The sequence below is a fragment of the Ahaetulla prasina genome, chromosome 3 (genome assembly GCF_028640845.1).
Source record: "Ahaetulla prasina isolate Xishuangbanna chromosome 3, ASM2864084v1, whole genome shotgun sequence".
Lineage (NCBI taxonomy): Eukaryota > Metazoa > Chordata > Lepidosauria > Squamata > Colubridae > Ahaetulla > Ahaetulla prasina.
The window spans coordinates 116,314,722-116,326,984 of NC_080541.1; the positions used below are offsets into that span (position 1 = coordinate 116,314,722).

Below are 12,263 nucleotides of genomic sequence, written 5' to 3' on the forward strand. Positions count from 1 at the left end.
TCGGGGAGTTAGGAGTGGATTCCAGAGCCTCCAGAGACTGATAGTAGTGAGGCAGAGGAACAGGAGGAGCCTGTTCCTAATGCACGCCTGAAAAGAGCTCCCAGAAGGCAAGATTAGCTCAAGCAAAGAGGGCAACTTGGGAGTAGGGCCAAGAGATGATTGGCCCCTCCCATAAGGCTTAAAACAGACTAGCAATGGCGTTTGGGCTTTGTCAGAAAACAACTTTGGTAGCTTCTTCTTCTTCGTCTATGTCTTGCATTTATTTTTGTATCTGTGACTTTTGAATGTTTGCCAAGAAAGGCCTTTGGCAGTTTGCCTAATTGGACCAAGGTTTGTGATAGGACTGAGGAATTTGAGTTGGGAGGAATTTGCTTTAATTTAGTTGAACTACGCTGGGAATGAAGTAATTCTCAGCTGTTCGAATAAAGTTTGTTTTGTCACTGACTGAGTTTCCTACTACCTACTTGGGCCTGGATCGCAAATTTGTTTTCTGGCCCACGAGGATAATTATCAACAAATTTCTATCTCAATGTAGAAGCTCCGTGCCATGAACGCGCAGCTTCAGCAGCAAGTAGCTTTGTTATCTACACAGATGGCTCAGCTCCAAGCTCCAGCTTTTCCCCCTCGCTGTAGAAGAGGTCATATTGCCATGCCAGACAAGTTTGACAGTACTCAAGCCATGTTTCCTGCTTTTATGGGACAATGCCAGCTTTTTATCAGCCTGAGAATGGAGGACTTCCCCACAGTGGGGTTTGTACTCAGCCTGCTCTCAGGCTCAGCAGCTCGCTGGGCCATGCCTGATGGTCCAGGCTAGTCCTCTATTGGATGATTTCAGGGGGCTTTGTGAGCATCTTAGACTTATGTTGAGGACCCCATCAAAATGCAGACTGCCACCAGACAACTGAAGACCCTGAAGCACGGCCGGAAACCGTTGCAGGAATATATCAGTGAGTTTTGGCTCCTTAGCCAGCATTTGGCCTAGAATGAGGCGGCCCTCATGGACGCGTTTCAGGATGGCTTATCGGAGGAGTTGGAGGATGAGCTGGTTCAGGTTGATATCCCTCTGACCCTCAAAGCGCTGTTACATCTGTGCCTTAGGATCGATGCCCGGTTGCAGATACGGACCAGTCGTCGTGCCCGCCAGGAGACCCAAGTAGTTCCAGTCAGGCATGAGACCCCGGCTCCACAGGAGGAGCCCATGGAAATCAGGGGTGTCAATCTCAAGACCCGCAGGCAGAATCTGGCCTGCAGGGTGTTTAAATCTGGCCTGTGGGGCCGGCCTGAAAATAGCAAAGGAGAAGCCTGAAGTGCCCCTGGCAGCCAAAACAGAGTGGGTTTTGGCTGGCAAAATGCTGAAGGAGGCTGTCCAGGCCAAAAACAGGGCCGCATGTGGGCCCCCAACACCCAATTTTGGCCAGCAGAGTGCTGCAGGAGGCATCCGTCCCTTCTCCCACCCCTCCTGGTCAGCCCGTGGAGAACAACAATAATGATACGACCCTCAAAGAAATCCAGTTCACTGATCTAAATGGTTCCTTCTATGGTTTACTTCATCTGTCCTCTTCTGACAAGTGAAATTTTGTTTAAATGCATGCATGTATTTGTCATCCAAATGCATAACAGTAGGCCAACATATATTGCCTTACACAATTTGGTAGTTATGGGGTCCTAATGATATAATTTGTCTCTGTCTATTTTAGTGAGAAAGTTGCAATCCCCAAAAATAAATTACCTTTGCATATTTGGCATACATCTGTTCATCCAGAGGAAAACTCTGGACATTTCTTTCATCTCTGGCATGAAAAGTACCAAGCTTGACCCACTTGTTTGTTGGATATCTAGGAAAACAATGCATAAAAAATCAGAAAGTACAATGATATTATGATTAAATAGCAAATAACATACTTCTGAAAATGTCATATAAATTATACAATGCTTTCTATTTTACATATGAGATCATCATCATCATTTTAGCCATTGTCTATCCACTGCTGGATGAAGGCCTCTTCCATATGTTTTCAACCAATACAGTCCTGAACTTTCTTTTGCCAATTTGGCCTGCAATACTTGCTGATGTCATTCATCCATCTTGTTTTAGGTCTCTTTCATGGATACTTTTTATCAAGTGGGATCCATTGTATGACTGCCTTGGTCTACCTGCCATCAGTTCTTCTTGCTATATGACCAGCCCATTTCCATTTCAGTTCTTTTACTCTCTTGATATCATATACTTTTGGTTGGTTGGTTGGTTTTTTTTTTAATTTGCATTTATTTATTTATTTATATATTTATTTAATTTGATTTTTATACCGCCCTTCTCCTGAAGGACTCAGCCAAAAGTAAAAAACAGACAATACAATATACAATTTAAAATACAAATTAAAAAATTTATTTTATAATTGGCCTAAAAACTTTAAAATATATAAAACTAAAACCCCATTAAAATTAATAATAAAAAATTTAAAATCGATAAAATTTAAGCCAGCCCCGCGCGAATGAAAAGATGTGTCTTCAGTTCACGGCGGAAGGTCCGAAGGTCAGGTATTTGGCGTAAACCTGGGGGAAGCTCGTTCCAGAGTGTGGGAGCCCCCACAGAGAAGGACCTTCCCCTGGGGGCCGCCAGCCGACATTGCTTGGCGGACGGCACCCTGAGAAGTCCCTCTCTGTGAGAGCGTACGGGTCGGTGGGAGGCATGCGGTAACAGCAGGCGGTCCCATAAGTACCCAGGCCCTAAGCCACGGAGCGCTTTAAAGGTCGTAACCAAAACCTTAAAGTGCACCCAAAAGGCCACAGGTAGCCAGTGCAGTCTGCGCAGGAGCGGTGTTACGTGGGAGCTATGCGAAGCTCCCTCTATCACCCGCGCAGCTGCATTCTGGACTAAATGAAGCCTCCGAGTGCACCTCAAGGGGAGCCCCATGTAGAGAGCATTACAATAATCCAAGCAAGAGGTAACGAGCGCATGAGTGACTGTGCACAAGGCATCCCGATCAAGGAAGGGGCGCAACTGCCGAACCAGGCGAACCTGGTGGAAGGCCCTCCTGGAGACGGCCGTCAAATGATCTTCAAACGACAGCCGTTCATCCAGGAGGACACCTAAGTTGCGCACCCTATCCTTTGGGGCCAGTATGACTGAATCGGGGTGCCGGCATCCACAGCCACTCCATCTTGGAGGGATTGAGCTTGAGCCTGTTTCTCCCCATCCAGACCCGTACGGCCTCCAAGCACCGGGACAGCATTTCAACAACTTCATTGGGGTGGCCCGGGGTGGAAAAGTACAGCTGAGTGTCATCAGCGTACAGCTGGTATCTCACCCCAAAGCCACTGATGATCTCACCCAACGGCTTCATATAGATGTTGAACAGAAGGGGCGAGAGGATCGACCCCTGCGGCACCCCACAAGTGAGGCCCCTCGCGGTCGACCTCTGCCCCCGTCAACACCGTCTGCGACCGGTCAGAGAGATAGGAGGAGAACCACCGATAAACGGTGCCTCCCACTCCCAATCCCCCCAACCGGCGCAGCAAGATACCATGATCGATGGTATCAAAAGCCGCCGAGAGAACTAATAGGACCAGGGCAGAGGAATAACCCCTGTCCCTGGCCCTCCAGAGATCATCCACCAATGCGACCAAAGCTGTCTCCGTGCTGTATCCGGGTCGGAAGCCGGACTGGAACTGGTCTAGATAGACGGCTTCATCCAGGTATTGGGGTAGCTGTCGCGCCACAGCACTCTCTACAACCTTCGCAACGAAGACTCAGGGCGGCTTACACTATGTCAAGCAATAGTCTTCATCCATTTGTATATTACATACAAAGTCAACTTATTGCCCCCAACAATCTGGGTCCTCATTTTACCTACCTTATAAAGGATGGAAGGCTGAGTCAACCTTGGGCCTGGTGGGACTTGAACCTGCAGTAATTGCAAGCAGCTGCTGTTAATAACAGACTGTCTTAGCAGTCTGAGCCACCAGAGGCCCTTGTTCTCTAATCCATGTGCTTATCTTATAAAGCTGCGCATGTATATTTCCATGGCTCTTTGCGCCACTCATAGTTTTTGTATTGATTGTGAAGTTAATGTCCATGTTTCACCAGCACTTGTTAGGGCACATATTGATCAAAAAATTTTCTCTTCAGGCATAGGGGATATAAGTTTTTGAACTTAGTTTGTCGAACACCTGCCAACCACATTTAACATGCCATTCAATTTCCTTTGTTGTATCACTTTCCATTGAGATCTGTCTGCCAAGGTACATGTAGTGGTCTGCTACATCTAGTTCTTTTCCAGATATATATTTTTTCTTTCTTTGGTGAATTTATTAAACATGTCCCATCGACCTGTGCGCTCCCACAGAGAGGGCCTCCTCAGGGTGCCGTCAGCCAGACAATGTCGGCAGGCGACCCCCAGGGGGAGAGCGTTCTCTGTGGGAGCTCTGGCCCTGTGGAATGAACTTCCCGTTGGGCTACGACTTCTCCCTGATCTTCGGACCTTTAAGCGCGAGCTCAAAACCTTCTTTTTTCATCAAGCAGGGCTGGCCTGATACAATTTTAAATTGAATGTTTTAATGGGATTTTAAGGGGATTAATTTTATTTATGACTTTTATTCAAAAATTTTAAATTTTCAGCGTAATTGAATTAGATTTTTAATTGGTTATTGTATTTTAAACTGTCGATATTTATGTTTTATTTCTGCTGTACACCGCCCTGAGTCTTCAGAGAAGGGCGGTATAAAAAAATATAAATAATAAATAAATAATAAATAAATAAATATCCTGGATCTTTTTCAGGTTAATTTTGGTTCTCCTGCTGTCAGGTGTACATCCGTTCAAAGCTTAAGAAAGAAAAACCCCAACTCCATGTTTGTAGAGAAAAGTACTTTTACTGAGTATGAACTGAATGCAACAAAAGAAAAGCAAAGTCTGAAGCAATAGGTGGGAAAATTACATATTGAAAGCATCACCAAATCCCTCCCCCCAAGGACCCAAGTTGACTGTCCAATCCACACCTCCCCAAGGTGTTATGTGGGGTGCTTCTTCAGATGATCCCATCTATCTGGTATGCCGGAACGGTTGACCTTGAATGCTATGATTGATCACAAGCTTCCTAACAAACAGGAAGCAGCAGGTGAAGCTAAGCAAGATCACATCAAATACCTGTACAATTAGCACAGGGGGCCCCCAAGGCTGTGTGCTCTCCCCACTTCTCTTCTCTCTGTATACCAATGACTGCATCTCCAATGATCCATCTGTTAAGCTACTGAAGTTCGCAGATGACACAACAGTGATTGGTCTCATTCGAGACAATGACGAATCCGCATATAGACAAGAGGTCGAACGACTAGCCTTGTGGTGCAACCAAAACAATCTGGAACTGAACACACTCAAAACCATAGAAATGGTGGTAGACTTTAGGAAAAACCCTTCCATACTTCCACCTCTCACAATACTTGACAACACAGTATCAACAGTAGAAACCTTCAAATTTCTGGGTTCTATCATATCGCAAGATCTCAAATGGACAGCTAACATCAAAAACATCATTAAAAAAGGACAACAAAGAATGTTCTTTCTGCGCCAACTCAGTAAGCTCAAACTGCCCAAGGAGCTGCTGATCCAATTCTACAGAGGAATTATTGAGTCTGTCATTTGCAGCTCTATAACTGTCTGCAACCCAACAAGAAAAACACAGACTTCAGAGGATAATTAGAACTGCAGAAAAAATAATTGCTACCAACCTGCCTTCCATTGAGGACCTGTATACTGCACGAATCAAGAAGAGGGCCGTGAAAATATTTGCAGATCCCTCACATCCTGGACATAAACTGTTTCAACTCCTACCCTCAAAACGACGCTATAGAGCACTGCACACCAGAACAACTAGACACAAGAACAGTTTTTTCCCGAAGGCCATCACTCTGCTAAACAAATAATTCCATCAACACTGTCAGACTATTTACTGAATCTGCACTACTATTAATCGTTTCATAGTTCCCATCACCAATCTCTTTCCACTTATGACTGTATGACTATAACTTGTTGCTGGCAATCCTTATGATTTATATTGATATATTGATCATCAATTGTGTTGTAAATGTTGTACCTTGATGAACGTATCTTTTCTTTTATGTACACTGAGAGCATATGCACCAAGACAAATTCCTTGTGTGTCCAATCACACTTGGCCAATAAAATTCTATTCTATTCTATTCTATTCTATCAACACTCCCTGCAGCTGCTACATAGACAGTGAGAGTTTTCCTCCCTTTCATGAGACATCTCCACCAGCTCACTTCCCCCATCCCAAATCCATAAATTACTTCCCCCCCGTTACTATGGCAGCCAAAAGCAAGCAAGCATCATAGAGGCTGACATTCAGCCCTCCTGCAAAAGGGACATTAGTCCTAGAAGAGAAAACAAAATAAGATAGACAGAGTAGATAACCCCCAACTAGGTGAAAAACAAAACATAAGCATACATATAAAACCCAACAATTAAGGCATATCAGGGTATTTACTGTGAAATAACTGTAAACGTTTTGGAGCTCTGACATCTTGCTCATTCATCCATTCAGACTGAGAGGAAGGGAAATGTTTCCAAGCCACCAAGTACTGTACTCTATGTTTTCTAGAATCAAGGATTTCTTTGCCCTCAAAATGTTGCTCTCGTTCAATGAAGAGGGTAACTAGAGGGGTTTTTTGGTCCGGATGAATTGAAGAAGTATGTACAAGTTTCAGCAAAGTGACATGGAACACTGGGTGGATTCTCCAGAGTGTTTTTAGTAGCTCTAACTGTACCGTGACCGGGTTTACAATTCATACAATGGGAAAAGGACCTACATATTTAGGTCCGAGTTTTTTCCACTTTTGGGTAGTTTGTAAGTACTTAGTGGAGAGGAAAACCCTATCCCCCACATGGTAATCCTTTGGCATAGCCTTTCTCTTATCAGCCTGTTTCTTATGGGCTCTGTGAGCCTCATCCAACACTTTACGAGTTATAGGTCAGGTAACCTAAAGCTGTTTGATCCAGTCTACCATGGATGGTATTTGAAGTTTTTCCTGTGGTAATTCTGGGATAGGCACAAAGTCCTGACCTGATATCACCTTGAATTATGTAAACCCTGTACTACTATGTATGGGGTTATTATAGGCCACCTCTGCAAACGGTAGTAAATCTGCCCAGTTATCTTGCTAGCAATTTACGTAACACCTGAGGTATTGTTCTAATACTGAGTTATCTCTTTCACAAGCCCCATTTGTCTGAGGATGGTGGGCGGAGCTTAACCCTTGGGTGCAGCCTAGCAATCTAAGGAACTCCCTCCAGAAGTGGGAGGTGAACCCATTGGAAATTATTTGTTCCGGAACACCGTATAGCCTATAAACATGTTGAATGAACAGTTTAGCCAACATCTTTGCTGAGAGAATCTTGAACAGGGTACAATGTGCACCTGTTTGGAGAACAAGTCTGTAATTACCTAAATGCTGTATTTCTACTACTTTCTACTACGTTCAACAATAAAATCCATGGATATCTCTTCCAAGGAGCCCCCGGTCTGGCAACATTCTGGAGTAACCCTGACGGCTTCCCTGGTGGCCTCTTTACCAAAGCACATACAGGGCAGCTAGAAATGTGTGCCTCTATGTTCTTTTTTAGGGAGGGCCACCAGAATTGTTTTTTAACTAAATGTAAGATCTTCATGAACCCAAAATGCCCAGCCACTTTTGCATCATGGGATTGTTGTAATACTGCCCCCTTCAGACTGGCGGAGACATACAACTTGGCCCCCACCCATGCGAGACCATCACGAACAATATACTTGTTGCCGTGGGAGCTGAACCATTCATTATTTTTAGGGCTTCCCTCAACTGCTCACTTAAGCCGGTGGGTATGTTCAGGTCCCCTCTGGCCTGGGCTCTGGTGACAACAGGAACCAGCTGCTTTGAAGGGACAACTGGGCGGATCACCTCCTGCCGTGCACTATTGTATTGAGGCAATTTTGAGAAGGCATTAGCCATAAGATTCTTTCCTCCAGGGAGGTAACACAGAGAGAAATTAAAGCAATTAAAGTGTTGTACCCACTTGTACTTGTTTGGGTGACAACTTCCGGCGTGTATTTAGGGCTTTTAAGTTCTTATAGTCTGTCCACACCTCAAAGGGGTGTTTGGCCCCTTCGAGAAAGTGCCTCCAGGTTAGCAAGGCCCAATGGAGAGCAAAAGCCTCCTTCTCCTAAATTGCAGATCTCCATTCGATCTCAGAAATTTACGGGAGGTATAGGTTGTAAAGGTCCATCAGCATTGGCTTGAAGTAGCACCACTCTGACGTCCACATCGCTGGCATCGGGCTGGATGACGAAAGGGGCTTCCATGTTGGGGTGTTTAAGGACAGGCTCGGCAGCAAACAGTCACTTCAGTTTCTCAAAAGCAGCCTGACATTCCATGGTCCACTCGAGTGGCCAACTAGGTTTTGGCCTGGCCTCTCCCTTTGTTTTCAGGAGGTTGGTAATGGGTAATGCAATTTGTGCAAACGAGGGGGATAAACTGTTGATAAAAGTTGCAAACCCCAAGAAACTTTGTAGCTGCTTGTGGGTGTGTGGAGGCGCCCATTCCACGACCACCCGGACTTTCTCCAGATCCATTTCTATCCCCTCATTTGATTTGCGATAGCCTAAATAGTCAATCTTATTCTGATGGAATTCACACTTTGACAATTTAGCGTACAATTCGGCTGCTCTGAGTTTTTTCAGGACTGACTGCACTAGTTTCACATGTTTGCCCATGGTCTCCATATGACTAAGAATGTCATCTAGGTAGACCAGGACCCCTTTGTAAAAATGTTCATGTAATACCTCATTAATCAATTGCATGAACACTGCCGGGGGGGCCTGTAGTCCAAAAGGGAGCACCCTAAGCTGAAAGCAACCCAAGGGACAATTGAAGTCAGTTTTCCATTCGTCCCCTTCCTTAATTCAAACTCTGTAGTAAGTCACTCTCAAATCCAGTTTAGTGAAAATCTTCCCCTTGGCCAGGTGTGCTAACATGTCTTTTATAAGGGGCAGTGGGTAAACATTTTCTACCCAAATGGCATTCAGGTTCGAGAGGGGGCATGGCCAGTGTTGCGACGGGATGGTGTGCCCTGGGGCTCTGGGGTGAATGCTGAAATTCCTGCCGTTTTGGGGGTTCTCAATGAACCATAGCTGTCCTGGAGGGACAGCAAAGAAAGAAGGCACTGGCTGGCACGAACAAGGAAGCTGCAAATTCCCTGCAGTAACAGCATCCAGCCTTCGACCCAGTGACAGGAAAGGCAGTCATTAGAAGCTGCCAAAGTTGGGGATGGCCACACAAGAAGATTGTGCAGGAGGCAAGATCAGAACAGAGTATTGTTACTGGTGAGCAATTGGCCTACTCGCAGGTAAGAAGAAAAAACTTTTAAAGCTCAAAAAACTCAGATTTGAAGTTAGCAGCTAATTGGCATGCGGAAACTTGGAGTGAGAGGAAGCAAACAACAAAGAGGATTTACAAGACAAAAGCCCTAAAAGACACAACATTCCATCTGGATTTAAAAGTGGTTTTGGAAGAAAATGTAAATGTTGGAAGGAGAAGAAGACTGAGAGGAAACAGCTTTTGCTAACAAAAGGATTTAATAGAGGATTAATGAATGACATTTTGTTACTGGAGAAGAAAAAGAAGGCGACACTGCATTGTTTTGTCTAAAGGGAGGAGGAACATTGCAACATTGAGGAGTACTTGTTTGAACAGCTGTGGTAAAGATCAAGATTGAAATTGAAACCTGGATGACCTAGAAAAAAAACACATTTGACCTGGCTTCCATTTGGAAATAGAAAAAAAAAGGGGGGGGGAGAGAGAGAGAATATTTTGGACTTGAATTTGGACTATATATGTTAAGATAAATAAATCTAAAAAGTTTTTCTCCTCATATTGAAAACATGGAGAATTGGGAGGAATTATGGGAGATGATTCAAATGGTGAGAGAGTCTTTTGATGGGAACAAACAAGCAGAATTGTGGCTTAAAAATAAAAAAGAAATGATGAAATAATTATGAGGAAACAAGAACAAAAATATATAATTTCAACAAATAATGTTGAAAAAGAAATGAGTAAGGATAATATAGATAATTATATTGGGATTGATAGTGAAAAAATAAAAATGGAGAGAGGGAAAGATATTTTTAAAAAGAAAGGGAAAAAAAGAAAAGATTGAGGGGGAAAATTAAAAGGGTGAGGAAAAAAAAGATGATTACACTGGGATTAGCAGTGACACAATAAAGAGAACAGGAGGAAATAGAAAAAAATTGAGGGGGGAAATTAAAAGTAAAAGTCAGAGAAAGGTGGAAAAGAGGATGCAAGAAAGGAGAAAGAAGATGAAAGAAAGGGAGAAAGGAAGAAAAATATCAAGAGATGAGATCTGGGAGAGACTGAAAGAAAATGGTTAAAAGAAGGAGAAAAATGAATAGTAGAAAAGAAACTAAAATATTGGTAGAAACTTTCTTTTTTTATTTCTGAAATCATGGAAATAAGAAGAAATATATGGATTATTGTAAAAAGGTAGCAAAAAAGGTTGAAATGAATGAAGGAAATTAAAAAAGAAGAGAAGGAGGTAAAGTAAATTAAATGTAGAACTTATAATGGGATATATGTTTTCTTTTTCTGTTTCTATCTGAGAATTGGAATGAGAGAGAATTAAAGTTGATGGTAAGGAAATAAATTTTAAATATATAAAAGAATGGAAAATCCAGCAGATAAAATCTGAAAGATAGCATGGTTTATAAGTGAAAATGATTGAAATTAAGATGTAAAACGGAATAAAATTGAAATGTTAGTAAATGGTGTACACTATTGGAAGAAAATAATAAGTACTGAATTGTGAACAAAAACGTTAAGAAAATAAGAGGTGGAAAGTTGCATTGATTGTATGATACAAATGGAACAAGATGAAGACAATGCATAATATGCATAATAAATGAGAAAATCGGAGTTGTCTGGACACCAGAAATATTGAAAATAAATACAGCAATGGAGAGAGATAAGAAGGAGAGAGATAGAAGGGGAGAAGGAGGGAGAGAGAAAGAAGAAAGGGAAGAGGAGAGGAGAGGAGGAAAGGTAGAGGAAATAAGAGTAGAAGAGAAGGTAAGATAGGGAGGAAGTAGGGTGGAGGGGGAGAAAGGAAAGGGAAGTAGAGAAGGAGTAGGAGAGGAGAGAAGAAAGGAGGTAGGAAGAAAGGAGGGAGGGAAAGAAACGAGAGGAGAAGAAAAGACTGCTGTGAAAAGGAAAAGATGAAATGGAAGAAAGGCAACCCCGAATATATTTGGATATATTAGGATAAAAATTGAAATAGTTAAAAAAAAAAGAATGAAAGGGAAAGAATACGAATAAAAATGAAGAAATTAGAACTTGAGGGCGAAAGAAGATGTGACTTAATAAAATGAGCAAGGAAATATTAGGAAATGAATAAAAACTATGAAAAAAGAATATTTCGACAAAAAATGCAACTAAGTAAAATATATTTGAATATATTGAATTGTATAAGATATGATAATGCCAATACTCTGTTCATAAATTATGTATGTGTGTAGGGGGCGGGAACTAAAAAATCAATAAAAATTTGTGCAAATGGCATTCAGGTTCTTGTAGTCGAGACATAAGCGAAGAGAGCCACCTTTTTTTTCCCAAAACAGGACCGGGCCAGATACTCGTAGCCTAGCTGGTTGGAAGCCCTGTTTTAAGTTTTTATCAATAAAGTTCTGCAGCTCCTCCAGCTCATGAGGAGTCATGGAGTAAATCTTTGGTTTAGGGAATTTCACCCCAGGGAGGATCTCTATGCCACAGTTGGTGGGCCGATGGGGTGGGAGCACATCTGACGCCTTCTCACTGAAAGCCTCTCTGAGGTCCCAATATTCCTTAGCAATTATTTCCTCCCCAGTAATACATTTGCTTGCTGCTGCTGCCAGCTTCTGTCTTGTTCTACACACAGAGCCATCTTCATATTTTAATGTAAAAACCTTCTGTCTTGTATTTATAAGCTTGCATTTTACTCTATTAATCCCTTTGTTTTCTTCAATTGCCTTTTTCACAAGCTTCACATTAAAGTGACACATTTCTTCTTGGATACATTTTCTTATGGTCTTGCAAAGTTCAACGTACTCTAGTTTATTAGTGAAACTTATTATTCATTGCGATTATTCATTGTCCATCATTTTTTCATTAAATCAATAGTTTCATCAGAGATTTTTGACTGTAAAAAAATCTTTTCCAGCGGT

At 42.5% G+C, this 12,263-nt stretch overlaps 1 protein-coding gene across 3 annotated transcripts in view; it reads right to left on the bottom strand.

Moving 5' to 3' along the window:
• The window catches only part of SUCO (SUN domain containing ossification factor), a 261,150-nt gene that overhangs the window by 135,637 nt on the left and 113,250 nt on the right, over positions 1-12,263 (bottom strand). For all 3 annotated transcript variants that reach the window (XM_058175843.1, XM_058175842.1, XM_058175844.1), the window contains one exon: positions 1,730-1,835. In XM_058175843.1, coding sequence (XP_058031826.1) covers positions 1,730-1,835 — 106 coding nt within the window. The remainder of the gene's footprint in view (positions 1-1,729; positions 1,836-12,263) is intronic.